Raw genomic sequence first — 26228 nt, forward strand, 5'->3', positions numbered from 1 at the left:
GAGCTTTTATTGCATTGTAATTGGATTTAAAAGGGCAGAGGGTTGCTATTGTGTGGCCCCTGGGCAGTGTGTTCCAGTGTTATCTCCTGCCTGTGGCTGTAGGGAGCAGTTAGTCACATTCTGTTCTTGCTTCCCAGTCATTTCCAGTCCTGGGGACTCAAACTCAGAATGTGAAACGGCAGTCCTGTTCGACAAGGTCACGGGCCTGCTCGGGAAGGGATGCCACAGCAGCAAGTGGTGCTGGCTTTGTCCTCTCATCCCTTTCCTCCTATTATTGTCTTTTTTTCCCAGCTTAATTCACAGGTCCCAATCAAAGAACTTAAGAATATAGAGGACTTTTCTTCCTCCCTTACACATACAAAAAAGAAGCCAAAACCTCCACAAGCATGCATTTATTTGCTTATTGAATAAACACTTACTGATTCCATACCATGTGCTGAACATCTTGCTGCATGTGGAAGAGACAGAGAACTTGAAAAATCTAGACAAGATGCTGACCTCACAGAGCTTTCATTTCATGAGAGAAACAGACACTAAAATATCAGAGTGCACTGTAATCATCAGGGGCAAAAACAGGGAAAATGTCAGATTGACCTTGTGGTGACAATAGGCAAAAAAATCTTCCTCCCTCACTGTGGCTTAGGGAGACACACAAGGGAAAGAACTAACGAAGGAGAAGTAGACCCTGAAATCCCATTAATCCCTGAAGCTGCAATCCCTGCAGTGATGATTTGACTAAGAGCCACAATACTGGCTGGAGCAACCTGCTGAACGCTAAACAAAGGTCAGCCAAAGGGGCTTTGCTGGAGGGAATAGTTTGTCCAGTTAAAAAGCCCCTTTTCTTTCAGTGGTTTAAGTAACTCTGAGGAAACAATTAGGCTTTTGCCTACTTCAGAGAAAACCTTTTACCCAAAAGCATCCTGTTGGGAGAGGATGGCAGGCGCAAGGACTAGGTTATTTATTGAGACAGGGGACTAAGAGGATGCGAGGACTGGCCCCTTGGCCCGGGAGGCACATGGGCTGTGAAATCACTGCGACTTGGATGTTCTGGGAGGCCACAGGGGAGGGCGTTCCTGGGAAGGCTGGAGCAGCTGCAGCCAGCACGGCCCAGTGCCTTCTGTGAGCAAGAACAAAATGCAATCCCTCAAGGAGGGGAGGAGGTAGGGTGATCCTGAGGAAGTCATCATTAAACGTGTAGAGGTCAAAAAATACAAATGGAGAATGAGCCCGGAGGCCCTCCGCTTACCTTTGTTCACAGGAAACTCTGGGAGGATTTGCCGTTTACCTGGCGGCTGAGGCGGAGGCCGAGAAGGCAGCAGTGGGAAAACATCCTATCTTTGTCTGACTAGAATAAAAATCCACTGAGTCACTGCTGCGGGGCCTGTCTCCAAAAACTGCCGAAAAATTCCTGGCACTTTGCCTTTAGAGGTTCTTTTATTTTTCCTCTCTAATTTTAAGGAGTTTTAAAAATCCTTTGATCACTCTGCTTCGGGTATCCGAGGTCTGGATTTAAAACACCAGGGAGCACTGCAATGATTATCCTTAATTTTTTTTTAAGTTGTAACAGATCATTACCTTACAGTGGGTAAGGAAAATGTTCAGTGAGTCATCTCGATTGTTCTTACAACAGTTTGTTACATGTTTTAAATGCAAGCTGTTAATACTGGGAGAATCAGATGGTAATTCTATACCACATCTCTCAATATTAACAGCTTGCATTTAAAACATGTAACAAACTGTTGTAAGAACAATCGAGCACAGTATAAAATAGAGCGAGATACCTCCCTGCATACTGCCCCCTCACACTATCCATAAGAAAACATGGGGCAATGAATGTATCATCTAGACCCCAAAAAGGACACAGGCAAAGCTTCCTTCCCAGGCACTGTTTGCAATCATGAACAAAGCTCACCTTCCTAGCTCACAGCTGAAAGTCCTCAGGTCAGGGGGCATACTCAAATGACACACTATAAATAGGAGAAAATGTCTCCACACTCCACCTGGGGGGATTTTTCACAGCCAAAAGCCAAGCAATTTGAACGTGAGTTTATCAGCTCAAACCAGGTCAAAAGCAATGAGATTCAGTGGTATCATCGCTATTTGGCTCATGGCAATCTAAGACAAAACCAGTTCTAGCCACAGTCCCTGGATGCCTGTCAACAGCCCTGGGCTAGGGTTTCCTCAGCTCCTTCCTTCAGAGGCAGCCCTAGAGATCCTGCCCCACCTGCAGGGCCCCGGCCTCTGACTGTATACCTGACACAGGTCCATCTCCTTTTCTGCCTCTCCAGGCAGGTGTCTCCTCTGAAAGCCCAGATCCTGTGGCCTCCACTGGACTCTGTCTTCCAAGGAATGACCTTTGAATCAGGGGTGACTCTCATGGGTCCAGATCTTTGAGCCTCTCTCACCTCTTCAATAAATCAGTGCCCCCAGGATAGCCCAGGTCTAGACCAGCCCCACACAGCCTGCAGGGAGCTCGCCCCACTCTGCCAATAATACCACTTGTGCGTTATACTTTGCACAGTAAGTTTTTGCACTTGATGTTGTATTTGTATTTTACAGTAGTGTTAGGAAGGGAAGTATGATACAAAGGTTACTCCCTTTTTACAGGACCTGTGATTTCCCCAATACTACCTGGCCCAGAGTTGGGGATTGAGTCTAGTTCTTCTAACAGCCCTGAGGCAATAGATGAAGAATCCACTGAGCCAGAGAGTAGAAAATGGACCAAAGAGCAATGCGGAAAAGGCTCATGTGCCAGTTCCTAGTCTCACTCCCTTGTTTCCCTCCTCTCGCCCACCAGCACCACCTTCTTCAGGTATCCAGTCTCTTGTGGGGCCCCCTGGCTTCCCACAGGGCTTCCAGCCTGTCTGAGCTGACCGCAGCTCCTGCTGGCCCACTTGTCCCAACTCCTCTCTCCCACCTCTCACTCCTCGCTAACCAACTTTGAAATTCCCCCGATTGGCTGCTTTTGGAAGCAGATTACCTGTACTTCTGTTACAGGGTGCAGCCAAGAGGGGAGACCCCAAATAGGCATTTGAAATGGGGTCCAGAACTCAAGGTGTTCAGGAAATATTAAGATGTCTTCACCCCCCCACCCAAGGTATGGGTTGGGGGAAGGGACAAATGGAGCAGGGCCATTGAGAGCTGTTTCGCATAGCAAACAGCCTTGCAGCTAACCTCTGGTGTGGTCATTTAACATATCTATAACCTCTGACTGGTTACATAGATATGTTAAATAGCTGTGGCCATGCTCTGAGCCAGGGGAATAGAGGTGGCTTCCCCACCAAGATGTAACTGGCGGGGGCAGGTCCCCCAAGTTGCAGCACCTGCATGGGAGCTTGGAGATGATTGGCTCCATGACGTGGTGCCACATCTGCCCAGACTCATGATGGCAGCCCAGTAAAGCTGGATGGATATGAGTTCTGGCATGTGTAGCCAATTGTGGGAGGAGTCAGAAATGGGGCTGCAGAAGAAGACTGGCATAGGGATTTAAACCCAGATGAGGCAGCCATTGAGGAGAGAACCATGCGGCTTTAGCAGAGTGGGAACTCCCGCAGCCCTGCGAGAGAGAATCACCATGCAGCTTCAGCAGAGAATCACCGCCTGTGTTTGGCAGAGTGGCGATCCCCCTCCCTGCAGCTTTGTAGAGAGAACCAAGTGGTTTTGGCTGAGTGGGGACTCCCGTGGCCCTGGGAGAGAGAACCACATGCCTTTGTCAGAGTGGGGATCCCTGCAGCTTTAGAAGGGGGAACCACCACCTGGCTTTAGCAGAGATCCCAGTGACACAGCTGAGGGTGCCAGGAACCAAGGGAGGCCTATCAGCCTAGCATGGAGTACTGGGAAGAACCAGGGACTGCCTGAGCCATGGACTCTATTTCCTTTCCTGAGATATGGTACCCCAGACTGGGCAAAGGGGGAAGAAAGGACTGTGTCTGTTTGTGGGTGTTTTAAGGGATTTTAGGATTTTTGATGAAGACATTAGGTCACTACTTCAAGTTTGTATAGTATTAAATAAACATTTCCTTTCCTTTTCACGAATCTCTGGCATTGAAAGACATCTTTCCTATAGACGGCGGACATAATGGACCTGGGGGCTTCTTTCAGTAATAGTATATCGTCCCAGGCCCCCTTGTTTGTTCTGTAACACTTCCATTTTTCTGCTAAGGGATGAATGCAAATAGCACTGGGGAATGACAGAATCTAAATAAACTCTTAATTGGAAGACTATTGGTATCATGAGGAAATAAAATGACAGGCAACACTTTTCTTGCTGTTGGTAGCCTTTCCACCATCCTGTGAACCAACCTAGGCTGCCTTCCTGGAGGATGAGACCACGGAGAGAGAGGCCTCGGCCACCCTGCCAACCCTTGCCCTTCCAGCAGAGGCATGAACTACCCTCCAAATGAGATGCCTGGCGACAAAGCTGTCCCAAGTCCCTGGCGATGCCTCAGACACACACAGTGGCCGACAGGTACACTGAACTGAGCGAGGCTGCAGTCAGCTCCATCAGAGTGTGGATAAAGGAGCAAAGGGCAGAAATATTTTTTGTGTCTAGCCAGCAAGAGCATCCCCAGGGAAGTATTTTTTTAGAATTACTACAATATACTACCTTTCATCAAAAGTTTAAGGTGATTGAAATGTGCTAATAAAATTTCCTTTTGGAAAAAAACAAAGACATGCAACAGAGGATATTCCAGACAAGTGAGCCAGGGAAGTATTTTTAACAAACGCTGTGGTGGAAGCTGCTCATTTGCCTCTAATGTCCGTTCTGTCCTCTCTCGACACAACAGAGCACCCAGGTTTTGACGGGACACCTGTCTCCCAAGCATCGAGGTGTGTTCCTCATCCTCTCCTTCGGCTGCGTGTGCCATGCGGCTGAGTTCTGCCAGCAGAGGGAGTAGCAGTGACGTGCCACCTTGTTTCTCTCCCCAACACCAAAAGAAGAGCCGCACACTAATGTTTAGAGAATGAAAAGCACATAACATTTTGTTAACATTTGGTAACTAAAATAGGTGATGAGCTTAATGCTGTTAGTACAACTGGAGGTCTATATTTGACTTGCTTAAATTCCCTTTTAAGAAATTTAATTTATGGTTTTGATTTCAGGTTGCAAACATTTAAAAACACTTAAAAGCAGGAAGTTGTCCATTTTGCCAAAAGCAGCAAGTTTTCCATTTTGCCAATTCTTTTACTGTCATGTGATCAACTGTGTGTGGGATTTGTTGTAAACTACTGTTCATTTTATGTATAATTAATCATGAAATTTAATTTTGCTTCCATTTGTAATGTTTCCTTTACATAAAAACAGACTGATTTTGTTCTACTTAAACAAAAAAGAAAAAAGAAGATGTCCTTCTTTATGGAAAAAATACACTCGAGTATTTGCGGTGATGGGGCATCAGGCCAACAATATACTCTCATACAGCTAAAGGGAAACATTCTTTGTACTATACTTGTTTTTCTTTAAGGCTGTGATTATGTCAAAATGAAAAATAAAAAACATTACATAAGAAAAAACAAAGGGTCAGCAATTAAGAGAGGGAGACAGAAAAGGAGGGCATTAGGAGTTAATACCCAAAATTTATAAAATACTTACAAAACCCAACACCAAAAAAACAAACAAGCCAATTAAAAAATGGGCAAAGGATATGAATAGACACTTCTCCAAAGAGGACAAAGATATGGCCAATAGACATATGAAAGGATGTTCAATGTCACTAATCATTAGAGAGATGCAAATTAAAACCACAATGGGATTCCATCTCACACCTTCAAAAATGGCCATCATTAACAAATCAACAAACAACACACACTGGTGAGGTTGTGGAGAAAAGGGAACCCTAGTACATTGTTGGTGGGGTGCAGCCACTGTGGAAAGCAGTATGGAGATACCTCAAGAAATAAAAAATGGATCTGCCTTTTGACCCAGCAATCCTACTTCTCGGAATATATCCAAAGGAACCCAAAACACTAATTCAAAAGAACATGAGCACCTCTATGTTCATTGTAGTGTTATTTAAAATTGCCAAAATATGGAAGCAACCAGTGCCCATCAGTAGATGAGTGGATAAAAAACTATTGGGCATTGACACAGTGGGATACTACTCAGCTATAAAAAAAGAAGAAAGTTTTACCCTTTGCAATAGTGTGAATGGACCTAGAGAGCATTATAAGTGAAACAAGCCAGTCCAAGAAAGACAAATACCATATGACTTCACTCATGTATGGAATCTAATGAATTGAACTAACACACAAAATAGAGTCAGACTCATAGATAGAGAGCAGGATGACAGCTAAGGGTGGGGGAGGCAGGGAGTACAGGGATTGAGCAAAAAGGAAAAAGGACTCATGGACGTGGACAAGAGTGTGGTGATTGCTGGGGGGGGGGCATTATTAGGGGACTAAACTGTAATGGAAAAAATATAATTTTTTTAAAAAAGAGGACATTGTATAAGAATTCAGATTTCAGGTGATTCATGTCACTAACTCTGGAGCCACATTTGCTTGGGTTCCAATTTCAGCCCCATTGTTTATCAGCTGTGTAACTCAGGGAAAGTTACTTAATCTCTCTGTACCTCAGTTTCCTCATGGACAGAATGAGGATGGTAATATCACCTACCTTGGTGAGTTGCTGAGTATGAAATGGGCTTATATTTGTTGTTTTGAAAAGTGCATGGAACATAGTATCACATAAGTGTAAGTAAAACAAGTAATATATCCCCAGGGGAATAAGTGAAAAATAAAATGTATGTTCCTTAATTTAAAAGGAAAGACACTAATCTGCACTTAAATCCAAACATTGTTTTATCTCTTTAACATTTGGGGGCTTATGTTTTACCCAAGAAGAATAATCAACTGAAGCTCAGGTGATCTGTGTGGTTATCACACGGGAGAGAGGAAAGCAGATCACTAAAGGTGCTGGAATGTAAAGCAGCTCATAAGAGCACTGCGCAGAGGTTAGCACATCTATCTGAATAGGAAACCTTTTCCCTGGTGACCTCCTAGACAGTAGAGCCAACACAGAACATTTCTCTACCAAACCAGAGTACCAGAGTTGGTTACTCTGACCAGCAGTGCCACCTACAGGTCAACACCATAAAGGCAATTTGATAATATCTGATTCCTGGACACATTTCTAGAACCATGGGGTTTAACCAGTGTGAAAAGACATTCAACTAGCCAATAGCCAAGTAGTTGCATGATCCTTATTTTTATTTCCTAACCTAACATACCTCGGGAAAGTAAATGGGTTCTTAACCAGCTTACATGTAGAGGGAAATCCCATTTAGTTATTCAAATCATAAAATATATAGAAATAAACTTCAAAGTTAAGACATTACAGAAAATTATAAAATCTTTCAAGAAATTATAAATATGTGAACAAAACAAACATACCATATAATTATATTAAAATAGCTAAGCACTATAAGTTAGTTCTTTTCTAATTTATTTATAAATTTAAGGTGATTCCAATAAAAATACCAAAGAACTTTTCAAAAACCTGAAAAATACTATTAAACTCATTTAGAAAAATATGTAAAACACCATAATATCATAGTCACTACTGACTGAGCCCTGACCGTGTACACTGCTATTTTTATCATTTCTGTCTGTAATCTTTACAGCTGTGCGGGACGAACAGCATCATCATCATCACCACCCCATACAGTGGCAACGCAGTGTCTCCGCAGGCCAGCATCCATAGTTCCTTCCTATATCACTCTGACTTCCCAAGCAAAGGAATTCTCTTCCCCTGACGTGAACATTAGGACCATTAGTCAGGCGGTCCTGCTCTCACCTGGCCAAGGGCCAGGTAACTACCTCACATGTAAAAGACCCATGCCAGGTCAATTGCCTGCTGTTTCAATTTTTTTTTTAAGATTTTATTTATTTTTAGAGAGGGAAGGGAGGGAGAAAGAGAGAGAAAGAGAGAAACATCAATGTGCGGTTGCTGGGGGCCATGGCCTGCAACCCAGGCATGTGCCCTGACTGGGAATCGAACCTGCGACACTTTGGTTCGCAGCTCATGCTCAATCCACTGATTGAGGCGGGGCCTCAAAATTTTAATGTTGAGTAAAGAAACAAAAAGCCTAAAACTGGTTAAAGTTCACTCATACTGGCAGTGGTGTTCTGACAAGACAGCTGATTGCTGCCTCCTGTTAGCTAGCCTCCTGGAGGACAGGAATCAAGGAGGGAAGGTGACGACCCCCGGGGAGTGCTGACAGAACCCACTGGCACTTGCAGACTGAAGGGCAGGACAAGGAAAGCGCTGGCAGAATCCCCTGTGTCCACAGCAAAGGGGACACCTGACAGGGCCCATGGTAGTAGAAAAGGAATAAAACCATTCACGATCACTACCCAGGGCTGGCAGGGAGGGGTGGGGAAATGAATATCCTGACCTCTGTCTGTTCTGATTGTCTACCACTGGCCAATCAAAAGCCAGGATACAAGGAAAGACCAGGTGAAGCAGTTCACGGAGGTCAGCCCCAAAGGGTGTGCAGCAGGAGAGACTGGATGGATGTGGGGGAGCAACGTGAGTCCAACAGCGTGCTCTCCGATTTCTGCTAGAGGCAGACTGGTATCTGCAGCTTACAAGGCAAACTGCTGCAGCCCCATATCACAGGTAAGAAAATGGAAGTTCAAAAAGGTCAGGTTACTTTCTGAAGGTCACATAGATAACATATGTAGTACTCTAAAACAACTTAAATTTAATCAAGAAAATTTAAAAGGCTACAAAAATTAAGTCAACCCAATATGTGTCTGCATGTACACACACACACACAGAATACACAACCTAAAGACAGACCCTGGTGTCCTTAGCATGTGGTGTGTTGTAAAAGGCATCAGTGGGGAAAGGAAAATTCATTAGTGAAATTTGGAGGGGGGAGAATTATTAAATATTTGAGGGAGAAATTAATCTAGATCAAATCATAACACATTCCCAAATTCCAAATGGATGAACGACCAAAATGTCCCTACCACAAAACACCTGTGGGCCCTTCCAGTGCAAACAAGACAACAAAACAGTGTATTCTACATCCAGCTCCTATATCCAATCTTCCATTCAACGTGAGGATGAAGTCCTTTTAGAAGACTTTTCAAAAATTCCCTCCAAAACAACCATTCTTAGGAAGTTTCTGCAGGATGTGCTCCAGCAAAAGAAGAGGAAGACACAGGATCCAGGCATCACGAGACTCCAGCACAGAAGGGCGGTGGAGAGAAGCCCTCGGATGGTGCTGGTGCAGCGGGCCTGGCGAGCAGCCAGCCTCACTGACGCAAACAGGACAAAGGGCACCTGATTCCAGGAAAAATAAAACAAAAACAGAAACTGATATGGGTAATTGGAAAATATTAATAGGCGTGTTACAGAGATGATTCAGGCATTTGGAAATCATTACTAATAGAGATTCTCTTTATATGAAATATCCACGACAGGTAAACCCATAGATACAGACAGCAGGCTGGTGGTAGAAGGTACTGCGAGGTCAAGGAGAATGGGGAACAACTGTTTAATGGGTACAGGGTTTCCTTTGGGATGATAAAGATGTTCTAGAACTAGGCAGTGGTGAGGGTTGCACAGCTCGTGAGTGTACTAAGTGCCACTAAACTGCATACTTTGAAATGGTAAATCCTTTGTACTGTACTACAAGAAGATACAGAGCAAATTAAGCAATAAGGGCAATTATTAACTCTGGGAAAATAATGTAGGCATAATTTTAAGGCATGATTAGGCTTGGTTGTCTTTGCATATTCATAATAATTAAATGACTATAGATTTAACCAAAAGTTGTGATATTAGCAGATTAAAGAGTAGGTTTATGTTTAGGGACGTGGTAATAACATTATTCCTCACCTACCACAAGTCAACAGACAATATCTAAATTCTCTAACTACAAAATAGCATTACAAGCTTATTACGTAGAAATGTGGAGGTCAGTCAGTCACAGCAGAGAAGGGAGGGTGGTCTCCAGGCGGTTTCTCTGGGAACCAGGGGAGGGACAGCAGAGGGAATGGGAGCGGCCCATATTTGTTACAATATCCATTTGAGTTTGTGGCTGCATACATACAACTATCACTTCTTTAAAACTACACCTAAAAAAGCCAAGGGAAATATTTGTAACCTAACTCTTTAACTTAAATTAGAAAAATAATAAAAGATCAATAAATTTCATTATATGAAAAGCCCCAAAATTTGGTGCATTAAAATATATCAAAGTTTCTGGGGCTGAAAAAATGACCTGTCACCTAATCTCATCACACATCCTCTTAAAAACCTTGAAGAAGGGGTGCTAAAATTGGAGAGGGGAGAAATTGCAGCAGTGGTTACCCGTGCAAAGGTGTACATAGCAATCAGGCAGATAAAATAAGTCTGGGAAAGAGGATAACAAAGGGACCAAGCCAGGCGTGTGAAAATAGGGTGTTGGGACCGCAGGGAGTGTAGCCTACATGCCCTGTGTGGCAATACTGAAACAGAAAACAGTTAAAAACATTCCCAGCCAGCTTCCCTGTTGGCAACCTTGTTCGAGTGAAGGCAACAGAAAAATGTTTGGAAGAGCAGAAGAGCAAGGTCGCCGACCCCTCTCTGTCCCTCCCGCATTCATTCCCAGGGACAGAGAATGCCACCAAGGATGTTCTGCTGCAGAGCAGAGGAGTGAAAGATGTGGTAGCATCCTGATTGGCTTTGAGAAAACTGCCTCATCTTTGTTGTGTGATGTCTTCATCAGGAGTGCCTCCCTACCCAAACAAAAGCCAAAATCTTCCACCCCCTTCCTAAGGAACCACAAGCGTCAGGATCCTGGGATCAGCCAATTGAACGCTCTCTCTGGGGACTGGAGATGTACAGCAAGATCCTAAGAAACTTAGGGTTCACCACAGTGGCAGAAGTCAGCCCGCTAACCACAGTTGCTCCTGCCCACAGTGTGGGCTGGGAACTGGCAGTGTGGCTACAGCACCAGGGGCAGGCAGGGAGGGATGGGACAGTCAGCAGGGGCTCAGGATAACCAGTCATCAGCAGCACAGGGCTCCCAGCATCTCAGAATAAAATACACGGCCAGGAAACACACACACACACACACACACACACATTTTAACCACTGTGGTTGAAAATACCAACGGGCAACTTCCACTTGTTAGGTCAAAGAATAAAGAACAAAAAGAGACAATTTAAAGGCAATTATTTTTTAATAAACATTATGACAAAAAAAATCCAAGTTGTTGCTAGGAACGTGTATAAAAGTTATCAATTAGTTTCAAAGAAAGCTTTCAGAGACAGTGTGACTTGACTTCTACGCCTAAGAGCAGAGCTGCCAGTCCCTGCTGTACCCCATGTACTGGTGGTTTCCCCACATTGGACGCAATGTCGGGGAGTCTCCTTAAATGCCCAACTGCAGGGAAATTATAAATGAAAAAACGTTTAATTAAAACAATCACTGATACAGCTTGTGTTTTGGAACACTTGTTTAAAAATAATACACTGGGGGGAAAACAAGATATAAAAAGATTTCAATCAAAAATAATCTTGCAAATTTCACAAAAACAGCCTATTAACATGATTCCTAAAATGTTTTAAACAATGCTTCCCTTTCTTCAGACAGTATCATAGTGACCAAGCGAGACAGAGATGGAACACTTAGCATTGCAACTTACAAAGAAAAGCCACAGTAAGATTTTTAGAGTAAATGTCCAATTTGCATGATTTTCTTAAGCAACCACTTATATTAAAAAGTATATGTGTATTAATATAAGATAATATAGTCTGTTTCAAACTCTTAAAAAAATGGAAGGAAATGATCACGAGATCATTTCACGAGACATTGGAAACAGGGTCCCGGGTGTGCATGCCTGTGCCTGGGGGAGCAGGATGGAGCGAAGGGCGTCTGGAGATGCGGGGTTTTCCAACATCATTTCCTTTTCCTTGGTTTAAATTTTTAATCAAAATTATACAGCCTCTTCATTCAACACTCAAATAGCTCTACAGGACTAGTTATGAGAAGCAGCAATGTGCCCTGTCTCCATGCCCCACCCCCCTTGCCCTCCCCTGAAGCAATGATTTGGAATTTGCCTATCTTTATAAGCCCAGGTTGCTACTTTGAATTTAGGTATTACAGACTCTCCACTACAGAACATAAGGAACTGTCGCCTTTCTAACCTACCCTCACCCCTGCCTTCTTCCTGCCAGCATGCTCTCAGAAGGCTCATCATCAGCCTTCGGCCTGATGAACATTCAAGGCTGACAACTACACACCCAGGTGACCACTAGTCACACTGGGCCATGGAACACGGGACCTCTCTTTCCCTGATAAATTTGTAATTGCTTAGTTTTTTTCATTTGCTTGCTTCTCTATCACAACCCCCAAACTCTGCCAGTTGTGAAAATCTCTCCATACATCCTGATGCATTAGGTCATCTACAAATGTCATCTTCAAAGCTTCTGCCCCAGTCCAATCTGACAGGAGTCCAGCTGGTGCCTGCCCATCGGGGGAGCGCAGACTGCCAGGAAGAGGAGGGCTGCATGGGTCAGTCCGAGTTCCTCAGGGCCCCTGGGTGGACCCACTCCAAAGGCTGCTGGGCAGCTCCTCAAGGAAAGAAGCAGACTCTCAGCAGAGACAGCGACCTCTGCTGACTTCAGTCTGACAGACACATGCTGCCACACACTGTGGCTATCCTCCAAGAACAAACCCAAGGGCAACTGCAGAAGCCTACCAGCTAAACAAACGGTTGAAGGCTGCGTGAGAAATCCAGAGACTCTTTCTACTGAAGCTACACAGGCAGAGTGCATGGCAGGTGCAGGTGCTATGGCAGGAGTGGTATCTACATCCACCCCACAAATTTCTTCTGTGGGTGACACAAGCCATCATGGGCAGGAAAAGTCGTAATAGTGACGAATACCTTAGTCATATTTAACAGAGAGAGGCATTCCACAGATGATGTGCTGTATGGCCCCCTCCATAGAAGGGATGTACTCCCTGTCAACCAGACCCTCCCCAACACAGGCTGGAAGAGGGCAGTGTGAATCAACTCTCACCGGAGAATTTGTTACTTGCTCAGGAGATGTTCCTGCATCTACTGAGAAGACTTCTATTTTCCTCTCCGTTAGGTTCTGTGTTTTTCCAAATTCCTAGCATAGCATGTAAGTATTTTGTCTAAATTATAAAATAATTATAAACTTCAAGAAAATTAGTAACTACTTGTAACATAAAAATGCATTTTTCTATCTTTTACTAAATATGGCTATACCATATGACAACTTTTACTTTTTAAAAATAAGTCTCTTGATTTAGTCAGGACCTTGGGGACATAAAGGATTAGCCACTGTCATACTCCAAATGATGCATTTATTCAGGGCAAATCTTAATTTTCTGTCTTCTTCAGAAGAAAGAGATGCAAGAAAACCTAAAAGACTTGAAGTAATGTCAATTTAAAACACCTTTACTGAAACTTGATTCCTTGGGCCAGAGGAAGGTCCTTACTGTAGTTGATGGTACTAGAGAGAGAAAAAAAAATAAACAAAATTAAATGAAGGGTAGTATATATATATATACAGAATATTCTTATGCCTTTAAAAAATGTAGATATCTATATACATTAACAAGGTGGAATGCCCACGTTACACACTGGTGAAGAAAATAGGATACATAACATTATTAGTATAAATCCAGTTTTATAAAATATTTAAAAAGAAGAGAAAAACAGAAAAATCTGGAAAGACACAGAGCATCCATGTTTTTCATAGTTATCAGGGCACAAGACTATGGGACTGGAACAATTTTCTTTCTATCTCTCAATAACTGGTACTGAATTAGCAGAAAAAACAGATCTCATTTTGATAAAAATAAGAACTGTAATAATTTAGAAAATAAAAGCTTCCCTATCTGTCAGTTATCTGGTAATGATCTCATCTTTCTCCTAAGAGGAAAAATGTCGCATTAAACAGGTTCCCAAAGGCCAGAGCTAAAAGTTTTCCACTGTAGATCCACAGTGCTCAAGGAAAGTAAAGGAACGTAAATGACTTCAAAGAACAAAAACCAGGCAGAGAGTGTACATGCTGGAGACTTAACAAGCCATGGCCAAAAGCCCCTCAGAGATTTCTGACGGACAGAAAGTAGCTGTGACCACAAAAGGAGCCCAGGTCGAGAAACCCGCCCGAGGCTAGGGAGCTAGTAAGAAGGAGTAAATGGGACGAGGACGGGTGTCCTTGGTCCCTCACCCTGCGCTCTTTCTACAACATAAGGGCACATGGGCCTGAGCCCCACACTGTTTTACTGCACTTGGGTAAAGCTCTTTCCACCCAAGGAGGAGAAACAGAATTCAAGTAAAAGAAACTACTCCTAGTCAAAATCTCCTAGAAGCCAGCTTCCTCACTAACTACCACGTGCTGGGTGAATGAGCTAACTAGCTTTCAAGGGTCATGAACACTATTCTGAGGGCTGGTATCCCCCAGCTTGCTAGCCAGGCCCACAACCCCCCAGCCCCCTGCCCAGCTCCATCTCCTTCTGATTCCTCGGTCTGCAAGGGTGGCAGCTACACCCAAGGAAAAAACTCAGAAAGGACAGCCTCTTCCACCCACCTCTGCCGGTTGACACCCCCACCCCAAGTGTCCTGTTCCTGTGCTGTCTCTAGGTAGAAACCACTGACCAGACGGTTTCACAGCCGGGCACTGGGCACTATCTGGGGCTTGACAAGAAGGGGCAAAAAAATGGATACTCTGGGAGGAGAGAGTTTGGAACATTAGAAAAATAAAATTAAACGCAAACGCCTAAAAACAGAGCGGAAAGGAGAAAAGCGCAAAAGCACGCTGCAGCAGCCTTGAGTCCGGCCCATCCCCCCAGAGCCCCTGCTCACCACGTAGATCTTCTCATGTACTGCTTCCAGGCGTCGCTGCCCGACTCCCGCCCACCGCCGGTGTGCTTTTCTCCCCCTAGAGAAACACAAACTCGGCTCACACCCCAGCTCTGGGGCTGCTCCCCTCTGCGTGGGCTCCCACTCAGTGTCCCTGAGCTGAGGACACCGAAAGGAGACCGGGGGACCTGAGCCGCTCCTTTCCTTTACATTTAGCCCATAGTTTCCTTTGCAAACAAATAAAAGACAGAGATGAACATAAACATAAAAATCAGAGGGAAAGTGGAAGGAATTAAGAGGAAACAGAATGTGTCAGGCAGCAGAAGAGAACCTTTAAAAAAACCATATCATTAGACCAAGATGTTAAGAATAGAACCCCTGGACAGTGGAAATATGTTCTTATTCTCTCATTTATGCTTCTCTATATGTAATTTTCTACAATGTACATAAACTATTTCTATAATAAGACATTTTAGATGTTAAATTAACATACTTAGAGAGGTTGTAAGAAGATAGTGAATCCACGAACAACAAAGGGACACTCTTTAAAAGTGTGCCATCAAAGCACGATAAGTAAGTTTCAATGTTGTATTTAATAAGAGTAGAGGAGAAAATACTTAATAGAAGGACAAGAAAAATCTGATGAAATTTCCCATGTAAAAAATAAAGATATTTAAATGAGGGAAAAGATAACAAAATCAGACAATTTTTCAAGAGACAACATTTAAATAATAGGAGTTCTAGAAATTAAAATAGAGAAAATCAAAGGGAAAAAATTGTCAAACAAACACTACCAAAGCAGAATCAGAACTGAAACTAGGAGGCCCAATATTCTAAGGCCAATCACTGGCCACTGAGTGTCCACCAAATATTTTTACAAAGATCTCCATTGGGGCATATTCCTGTGAAATTTCAGAACATCAGACATAACGAGTAAATAGGACAACCAATATTTTTTGAAACAGGGAAAAAAAGGTCAGAAACCAAAGTGGATTGGGCTTTTCAATCACAACACCGTAAACCAGAAGACAAATGGGTAATTAGTTTCAAAAGTCTGAGGAAAAACTCTTACAAAGCTGCAGAAAAGGGGTAGCAGGGCTGCCCGCAATGCTGCTGGCATCAGGACTTGGCCGCTACACAGTTCCCTGCCCACAGAAAACATTCCCTAAATGCTCAGGTGTCTCACTGGGTCTGAACTGCTTTTGCACAAACAATGTGGTTTGTGTTAAACACCTGCTTTCCTTCTGCTCAGCTGAGGATGCCACTGTGACTCGCCCCCAGTAAAAACCTTTGGTGTGGCGTCTTTAACGAGTTTTCCTGGTGGGTGGACTACGCTTGTCACAATTTGTGACGCCACTGGAGAAGAATCTTAGAAGCTTGTTCCTGGTTTCCTCTGGACCTCACCCCACACACTAATGCCGTATCAGTTAAAGGGAAAAAGAGAAAACTTGAGAAGGTTAATCTAGTACAGCAGAGGGTCAATACATAATATCTCAGGTTGTGAAAGAATGCAATAAAGCACCCTATTTAGAAAAATTAAAGTAAATTCAGAGGTAAATTACTTTTTTCATTTAGTAAGAATCTCAAAGTATTTGCCTCTGGGAAAAGAGGAAAGTGGGGGCAAAACTGCTTTTTCCACTCTAAGACTTTTTTAAAAAATTAACTGTGAGGGCTGAGATGGAGAGGAGTCCATGGGAAAGAGAAGGCATGGGCTAGCCACAAGGATTAAAGGGCTACAGAAGGACAGACAGACACATTCAGGCCACGAAATAGTGGAGGGCAAGAGTGAAGGGCTGAACTGAAAGCAGAAACCTTCTGTCAAATTGTGCGCACTGGGTAGTAATTACAGCATTCGGTCTGAAGGAGATGAAAGAATGCCCCTAATTATTTAAACTCTTACAAGTATTAATGAATGTTGGTTTTGCTTCTTTATATATTTAAAGGCAATCTGTTTTTACTGTATTTTGGATCATCTTTTATTTATTGGGGGACATTGGTTAATAAAATTATATGTTTCAAGTATACAATTCTATAGTACAGCATCTGTATATTGTATGATCATTTTCAATAAGTAAAACAATAAATGATTGTTGGGAACAGTTTTTTTTTTTAATTATTGCTATCACTTAAGGTTAAGCACTAAGAACTCAAAGCATAAAGACAAAATAGAAACAGGGCTCAGTGAAAAGAAACAACTTAGTATTTTATCTAAAATGAAAGATAATGTTTAACCTATACTATGCCCACTTTGCCAATAAAATCCAGAATTTGGGGGGTGAATTTTTCTGGCTTTAAAACAAGGGTTTTTAATGTTTTCTGGGGTCTTGAACCCTCTCCCCAGGAAACAGATGCCACCCTTTCAGGGTCCGCACCCCTCAGGTGAGGGCCCTGCTCCGGGGTGATCCTGCATCTGAGAATGAGAGGAAGGACCCTAGACAGGACTCCGAACATGGAGCATAGACTTCCTCAAGAAGGTTAGACCAGATACAGCTGTTATTTACGTTTCCTGATTACTACTGCTTTTCCTCCACTGCCTGTTCTGAACTGAATTGTCTCCCTACTCTTCCTCCCCTGCCCCGTGAGTATGTTCAAGGCCTAGCCTCCAACAGCTCAGAATGTCGCTGTATTTGGCAATAGGGTCCTCAAGTAGGTAATTATGGTTAAATGAAGTCATAAAGTCAGGGCCCTCAGCCAATAGGACTGGTGTCCTTATAAGAGGAAGAGACACCAAGGATGTCTGCACAGAAAACAGGCCACGTGAGGCCTCCAGAGGAAGGTGGCCATCTGTAAGCCAGCAAGAAAGCAAACTCGTCAACACCTTGATCTTAGAGCTCCAGCCTCCAGAACTATGAGAAAATTAATTTCAGTTAAGCCACCACCCCGTGGTACTTTGTAATGGCAGCCCTAGCAGACTAACACACACCGCCCAACATGGAAAACAAAACGACGATTTTCTACATACCGAAGGCACCTCCGATCTCAGCCCCGCTCGTTGGAATATTGACGTTTACGATGCCACAATCCGATCCTTTTGGTCTGTGGGTAAAAAGGGAGACATGGTGAGAGCAACGTATGGGAAAGTAAAAAACAAAATCCAAACAAAACCTCTAAGACCCTCAATGCCGAAAAATGGATTTTCAAGTATGATGGTTCCATTTTCTTTTTTTTAAAAGAAGAGTATCTCACCACACAAATCAGACTCACACAGGTTTTTTTAAATAAACAAAGTTATACCCAAGCCAGCGGAAGATTCTGCCCAAGTCCTTGGTAAAGATGCTACTTGAAAGTCCCTGTTTTACTTCATTATTCCACGCAAAGACTTCGTCTTCATTCTGGAAGGGCAGACGTTAGAAGCTGTTACCTGATACAGTGTTCAGGTCAAAGTTACAAACGTTGAACTCACTTTATGAGATGTGCCAGTATGATTTTAGGGCAAAACAAGGGAACTACGGGGTCAACATCTGACTAACTCTGTTTTGCTTATACAGTGCCTTTGTGGGGTTTTCTCCCTAATTGGGCTTTAAGGACAATTAAGATCTTCTATTCTTCTAGTACATTCTTCTATTCAAGCTATCACATATAACAGCTAATATTTCTTGAGCTCTTATTACAAACACTGACCTGAGCACTCAGCATGCATTCAGGTAGGTAATCCTCACTCTACGGCACAGGTTTTCTATTATCCCTAATTTACAGATTGGGCAAAGCAGGCACAGAGAGGCTACATTGTTTGCTCAAGAGCTCACAGTCACACAAACACACATTACAAAACATGAAATTATACTCTCTAGTCACCATATTGGAAACAGTGATAGACAATTTAAAGCAAGATTTTAAAAAATACGATCATGTAGTAACAACAAGGCATGATTCTCATGATTCTTTGACTGTGAATCACGGTACAGTCAAACTCTGAATGAGCCTCTAAATATTTTCTGGCACAGTGAGGGCCTGTCCCATGCCAGGGAAGGAGGCCCTCTAGTTACCTTCCTCTGTTAAAACCTCCACAGCCCATCTGTCCTCACACAGATTGTAACTGTAGATCTTTAGGTTGCCCTTTATCTTCCCATTCTGTCTGCTGAAATGTAGCTCTCAGACTATCAAACTATCTAGTTCTTCTGCAGAGAAGCCCAATCTTTGGCGCACACAGCTCAGAACCAGGTGATACAGGAAGTGAGGGCCACCTTCTCCATAAACTGCAGCATCGGTTCCCTGCTCACCCGGCTTCCCAGGCAGCCAGCGTGGCATGCTCTGTAGTTTGAAGTGTTCATCCCATCATAGTTTAGCCACAACGGTCAAATTTATACTAATCAAAATGACTTTCTAAGACCTCCCTAAAGGTGAATCGAGTAAAATTTAATACACCTTCATTTTCTCCCAGTCTTCTCGTTTCTTTCAACATGAGACTAGAGAAAAGAGAGAAAGAACCCATTTTTACCGTGAATTTAAAGACATAAAGAATTGGAGCAAAAGTCTCTGTGTGTGCAATGGATGCGTCGTGGGCAAGACCTGTCACAATTGTCGGTTCTACATAATTTCCAGGGCGATCCATAACCTGCAGTAGAGAGATGAAATAAAGACAATGAAAGCATTTTGTATTCCAGCACTCGTGGTCAGAGGACAGAGTGTTTGCCTATACTTGTGACAAAAGCCAACACCATGTTAAGTAAATTGTTTCTGCAAAATAACTTCCCATCATGAACATAATAAACTTCCTCCACCTCCTATTGGCTCTAACCTGGTCAGAGAAAAATAGGAAAGGAATAGGAATCAAGGATGGAGAGCTATGCCATTTGTTACAACCAAGTAGCATTGAAAAAAGTCACAGTGATGATTGTAAAATTTATATAACTTTAAAATAGGTAATCTATACCCACTGTGTTATCAATTACATTGTATCCCCCACCTCTAAATTCATATGTGGAAACCTTAACCACATAGTGACTGAATTCGGAGACAGGGCCTTAAAGGAGGTAATGGAAGTTAAATGTGGTCACATGGGTAGGGACCGAATCCCACAGAACTAATGTCCTAATAAGAGGAAGAGACACCAGAGGCCTCCTCTCTTCAAGCACGGAGGAAAGGCCATGTGAGGACACTCTGTGCCGGACATAGAGGCTTCACCAGAATCCAACCCCACCACACCTTGATTTTTAAGACTTCCAATCCTCATAACTGTGAGAAAAATATTATATTGCTGTTGTTTTAGCCATCCAGTCTATGATCTTTTATTATGATAACCACAGCAAACTAATATATATTATACAAAAATTAAAAGCTCCAAAAGGATATAGTGTAGACACTCCTAACCAGCCTCCATGTAACCAAATTACTAGCTCATGTCCACTTATTACCTAATACCTACTTCTCCTTCCGTACCATACTGATGCCCACGGCCAGCTGCTCTGGCTGCTGGCTGACCCTCCTGGTGCCTGTGTACCTCTGCGCTCGCCCTCTGAGCTGCATGTTTACCAAGAGTCAACTGTCTTCACTTCAGATCTTGAGCACGGCAGCTGTATTTGTTATTGTAATGCTATACTGTGTTGCAAAACTTAAATATTATACAAAAGAAAAAAGAGCTATTTCCATAAAAATTAAGTGGAATGTTTCAGAAAATAACTCAACAAAAGTAAAAAACAGACGCATAAATATTCATACCCACGCTGTCCAATGAAATGTGGCTATGTCAGTGATTAAGATGACTAGAGAGAAGGAGTCTTCTCTCAGCTTCACAAGAAACTCAGTTCTCAGTGAATTTTGACCAAACTGAAACTAACATGTCGACAATAAATTATTGGTACAGCTTCTGCAAGGATGAAGACAAATTCCTACCACACGTGAAGAAAATGCTTTGATTCCATCCAAAGAATCAAATGTAGTTATCTGTGTTAAATTAAAATGCTTTTGGTGTATGTTTTTTTATTCCCTGTTTTATTTGACCTATTAAAATAACCATTACATATGAATTCTAATTAGTCTGAATACAAAGTCTTCTACTATATCATGAAAAGGTCCCCCCCTCCATATAAATTCCTAGAGACTCAATTCAAAGGCAACCATGGCTGAAATTGTGTGTCCTTCCAGAAATTTTCCATGCAGTTTACATGGTCATTCTTCAAAACACGTATTTCCCCCTTACAAAAGGGAGGAGAGAAGAAAGACACCAGAGTTGGGGACTTTCACCAATTTGCCCAGAGCCCTGCTTGGGCCCAGAGGTTTCATTACCTTGCCGCCATAGACCACTGTGCCTCCTTCTTTCTTTGCTGCCTCCACTGCTCCAAGGAACATGCTCACTGCCTGTTTGGTGTGTAGTGGCCCATAGAGAACATTAGCTGGAGAGAAAAAGGAATATTCCTCATTTTACCCTAAGTAGCATCATTTTATTATTATAACAGCTTTCCCAATGAACAGACCAACCCCTTCAGGCAGCCCTTCACTTTAGAACGGGAGTCTGTGACCTTCTGTAAAGGGACAGACAGTAAATGTGTAATGCTCTGCCTGACATGTGTGGTCCCTCACAATCACTTAACTTGGCCACTGTGGTGTGAAAGCAGCCACAGAAAATAGGTAAACGAGTAGTGTGGCCATGTGCTGATAAACTTTCTTACAGAAACAAGTGGCAGGCCAAATTTGTCAACCTTGGTTTAGATTCATTAATCAGAGTGCCGTGTTAAAAACACAGCACCTGTTCATTCACTGCAGTGTGATCACTCTCTAAGAACTTTGTAGGCCTAGCAGCTGGTGTACAATTTATAGAGGAAGACTGATGCCGCCCTATGTATGGCTGCCAGGAAGCAGAGCAGATAGGTTACCTGGGGAAAAGGGGGAGAAGTGAGACCTAGACAGGCCTCAGGGAGGAAGTGGCCTTGCAGCAGGAAGCCCGTGGTGGGGAGAGCTGGGTGAGGAGCATTTCCAGCACTGAGAGCAACAGGACAGAGCCTTCGAGCCCTGGAGCATGAAAGGAGGTTGGAAAAGCTGGAGCTCAGGGAACACAGGGGCAAAGGTAGGCAGGAGGACAGAGGGTAAAGGGGAGAGGCACAATCTGTGTGACCCTGATGATCACACAGATTGTGAGCCTGCTAAAGGAGGAGTAAAAAACCTTGATTTTAGTAGAAAAACAAAGAAAGTCACTGGAGTATTTAAAGTAGGAGAGTGAATTATCTAATCTAATTACATTTTAAAAAATCACTCTGGTCACTCTTGAAGGCAGAAGTGAAAGCAGGAAAGTCAGCCTGGAGAAGACTGACAAGAGAAGAGGGTGAAGGCTTAGACAAGGGTAATAACAATGAAGAGGAAAAAACTCACCAAAATCATCCAATCTCAGCACCAACGCCAAACTCATCCCCCAGACCACATCAACACTCAAGATCCTCACCCAGAAGCAGACCCGGCACCTTAAATGTCCTATTACCTGCTTTGCATGCCCAGACTCCTCTCAGGGAAGGGGGGAAAGATCATAAACACTTGTAACAGCAGCTATCAAAAAGGAACACATGTGAAATCCACCAGATACTCACAGTCCCATGGGTTCCCGACCCGGACCTGCGCATAGGCCTTTTTCAGTCTATTTACAACTTCATCGTGGATGCTTTCATGTAAAAACTAAGAGCAAAAGAAATATACATGGGAATAGTCAAATAAATGTACAAATTTGTTAACAATGTACAATTTTTCCTAATACTGATTTATAGTTCATACAATTTTGAACTATTGTGATCTCTAAATGTGCAAACAGAAGTATGTTTATTTTTTAATTATATAATCTCTAAATTTAACTACATAAAGATAATAATTTTCTCTAGGTGGATGTTAGAATAAAATCATAAGACAAGTCTTTTTTTATTGATTATGCTATTCCAGTTGTCCCAATATTTCCCCTTTTACCCTCCTCCACACAGCACCCCCAGTCCCTCAGACAATCCCCCCACCACTGTTCACGTCCATGGGTCATTCATGTAGGTTCTTTGGCTACTCCATTTCCTACACTGTACTTTACATTCTCATGGCTATTCTGTACCTACACACTTGTATTTCTTATTCCCCTCACCTCTCCACCCATTCCTCCACACACCCTACCCATCTGACAACCACCAAAACACTCTCCATATTCATGATTCTGTCTCTGTTCTTCTTGTTTGCTTAGTTTGTTTTTTGGATTCAATTGTTGGTATGTATTTATTGCCATTTTATTGTTTATACTTTTGATCTTCTTTTTCTTAAATAAGTGCCTTTAACATTTCATATAATAATGGTTTGGTGGTGCTGAACTCCTTTAGTTTTTTTTCTTGTCTGGGAAGCTCTTTATCTGCCCTTCCATTCTAAATGATATCTTTGCTAGATAGAGCAATTTTGGCTGTAGGTCCCTGCTTTTCATGACTTTGAATGTTTCTTGCCAGTCCCTTCTAGCCTGCTGAGTTTCTTTTGAGAAATCAGTTAACAGTCTTATGGGAATCCCCCTGTAGGTAATTAACTGCTTTTTTCTTGCTGCTTTTAATGTTCTCCCTTTAGCTTTAAGCTTTGGCATTAAAATTGTGATGTATCTTGGAGTGGGCCTCTTTGCATCCATCTGGTTTGGGACTCTCTGTGCTTCCTGGACTTGCATGTCTATTTCCTTCACCAAATTAGGGACGTTTTCTTTCACTATTTTTTCAAATAGATTTCCAGTTTCTTGCTCTTTCTCTTCTTCTGCCCTCCTATGATGTGAATATTGGACCTCTTAAAGTCATTCCAGAGGCTGCTTCACTATCCCTGTTTTTTTGGATTCTCTTTTCTTCTTGTTCTGGTTGGTTGTTTTTTGCTTCCCTATATTCCCAATCATTGATTTCATTCTTGGCTTCTTCCACTCTACTCATTTCCCTGGAAATTGTTCATTATTTCAGTTAGTGTAGCCTTCATTTTTGAATGGCTTTTTTTATGCTGTTGAGGTCCTCACTAAGTTCCTTGAGCATCCTTATAACCAGTGTTTTGAACTCTGCATCTCATAGATTGCTTATCTCCATTTTGTTTAGTATTTTTTCTAGAATTTTGATTTGTTCTTTCATTTGAACCATGTTTCTTCATCTCCTTGTTTTGGCAGCCTCCCTGTGTTAGTTTCTATGTATTAGGCAGAGCTGCTTTGCCTCCATGTGTTGGTAGTGTGGCCTAATGTAGTAGGTGCCCTATAGGGTCCAGTGGCACAGCCTCCCCTATCACCCAAGCTGGGTTACTCGAGTTGTGCCTGGATTGCTGTTGGCAGGTCAGTGGGAGGAATGTACCCAGGCTAGTCAGCTGCAAGGACTGGCTGTGACCACTGACCACCATGCTTTGCCCTCTGTGGAAGATCAGCTGTGCAGAAGCAGGGTGGTGGTGCTCCAGTGTGGTCTGTAGCTGTCCACTGGGTAGACAGCTCTGGGGTTTCCACCCCAGGCTCTGGGGTTTCCCAGGTGGTGCAAGCCAAGGTCAGGCATCCCTGTGTTTTGTCCGGGGTCACCCTGTCTGAGCTATAAAGCAATCTGAGATGGCTGCTACTTGTGCTGGGCTTGGAGATTCACAGGCAAAGCGAAGATTGAATCTAGGTTAGCTGCTGCTAGTGCTTGGGCCTAGGGCCACTTCCCAAGAGGTATGGGAGCTGGGGGCTCACTGAGGCAGGCTGTTGCCTTTTTTAGAGGATTTATGGTGTTGTGAAGCATGAAAGAAGACCAGCCATTCATATGAAAAAATCACAATTAACAGTCTGGGTGGACCCGTAAGTTGGGTGGGCCCATATGTTGGGTTCAATGGAATCTGGGGATCTCCAGGGTAGGAAAAATGGTGTTAGCCAGTTGATGGAGTCTCAGATATGACACCTGCTTGCTGGCTTTGTGGCTGTATGGAGGGAGGGTTCAGAAATGGGACAACAGTCCCTGACCACCTTTCTGTCTGGGAGAAAGCTATCCCTCAGCTCTCGCCTTGATATCAGACACTCCAATTCCTCCCTGGTGCCTTTCAAGCTGCTACCCCAGGGCTGGAGCTCATAGGGAGTGACTCTGAATAAGACTGTGTTTGGGGTTTTGTTTTGCTTTGTTTTTGCAGTATGTATGGGTTTTTTAAGGGGAACTGTTTAGGGCTCCAGAAGTTTATATCACCAACTCAATCCCTGCTGGTTTTTGCAGCCAGCATTTATGGGGTCTTATCTTCCTGGTACTGGAACCCTGGGCTGGGGGCCTGGTGTGGGGCTGGGACTCCTTGCTCCTATTCTATTCCTCCTGGATTTTTATCCATCACACATGGATGTGGGGCCAGCTCGTTTGTTGTCTCCACCCCTCCTACCAGTCTGGATGGGTGTGGCTTCTTTAATTCTGTGGTTGTCAGACTTCCATTCAGCTTGATTTCTGACAGTTCTGAGTGATGGCTGGTTATATTTTAGTTGTAACTTTGATGTGGTTGTGTGAAGAGATGAGCTGTGTTTACCTATGCCGCCATCTTGACTGGAGGTCTAAGACAAGTCTTTATCAATTCCATAAGGACCTGTTTGAGTAAGCTTTACAAATCAATTATGTCTTTTTTTTTCTAGAGCATTCAACATCTTATGAAGCAGAAAACCTCAAGCATAACTATCCCACACTATAACTGTATGAGTCATGGTGAATACATCCCACCACGATTTGGTCAGCCTACCTCTGCTGCTGTGTAACCATATGCTCTTAACCTCAGGCCGACTAGGTCTCTAGAGTGAGGCCTTAATCAGGTGAGGACATGCACTGGACTCACTCTGGGTAGGATGTGAGCTCCATGCTATGTTCCCAGTGGTGGAGGTGAATTTGTCAAGCCATCTATTCTGAGTTGGTCTCCATGTGGCGAACGCATTGGCATTATGAGAACTAGTTATGAGAAGGTCTGCAGTGCTGCAAAGGATTTTTCTACCTATTACTTTACTGTTCCTATGGAAATTGATCTTGGGCAATGGCTAATAATGTGGTCTAATTTTTAACACTAAATATAAAACATGAATACGTGTATTTGCTCTAAGATACAAAGAAAAAGTTGGTTGCATAGAGAAATGCTTCTTTTATGTCATTTCATATTTGCCATGTAATTACGATTATAATCATTTTTAAAAAATTGATTTTCTTCTTAGCATTAATATAATAAATGTTTAAGGTGAATAAATTTAATAAATTATAAATACTTTATGAACACTGTATCTTAGGGGTTTTTTTTGAGAACTTCAACAGAGTAATGATTAAAAAAGGAAAGATTCATTTGTTGTAAAATACAGGAAAAAATGAATACAAAATGTGATGGGAAAAGTAAAGACTAATTCCATATATCTTTTATCTTATTTTCATCAATTTAGATTATGCCAACCTTATGAAGAATTTGTTCACACTCACTGTGAATGACAGTAAAACCCAAAGCCAACTCCCCTGTAATTC

The 26228-nt window shown here is 42.8% G+C and overlaps 1 protein-coding gene across 1 annotated transcript in view; it reads right to left on the bottom strand.

Moving 5' to 3' along the window:
- Positions 1-11159: 11159 nt before the first annotated feature.
- Positions 11160-26228, bottom strand: part of ALDH7A1 (aldehyde dehydrogenase 7 family member A1) — a 45344-nt gene continuing 30275 nt past the window's right edge. The window contains exons 12-18 of the mRNA XM_045838060.1: positions 22353-22437; positions 21061-21167; positions 19274-19390; positions 18070-18167; positions 17798-17871; positions 14839-14914; positions 11160-13480 (exon numbers count right to left, since the gene is read on the bottom strand). Of these exons, the coding sequence (XP_045694016.1) occupies positions 13426-13480; positions 14839-14914; positions 17798-17871; positions 18070-18167; positions 19274-19390; positions 21061-21167; positions 22353-22437 (612 nt within the window). The 3' untranslated portion in view covers positions 11160-13425. The remainder of the gene's footprint in view (positions 13481-14838; positions 14915-17797; positions 17872-18069; positions 18168-19273; positions 19391-21060; positions 21168-22352; positions 22438-26228) is intronic.

Source organism: Phyllostomus hastatus, unplaced genomic scaffold, assembly GCF_019186645.2.
Source record: "Phyllostomus hastatus isolate PE091 unplaced genomic scaffold, TTU_PhHast_1.1 phas_contig_254, whole genome shotgun sequence".
Classification (NCBI taxonomy): Eukaryota; Metazoa; Chordata; class Mammalia; order Chiroptera; family Phyllostomidae; genus Phyllostomus; species Phyllostomus hastatus.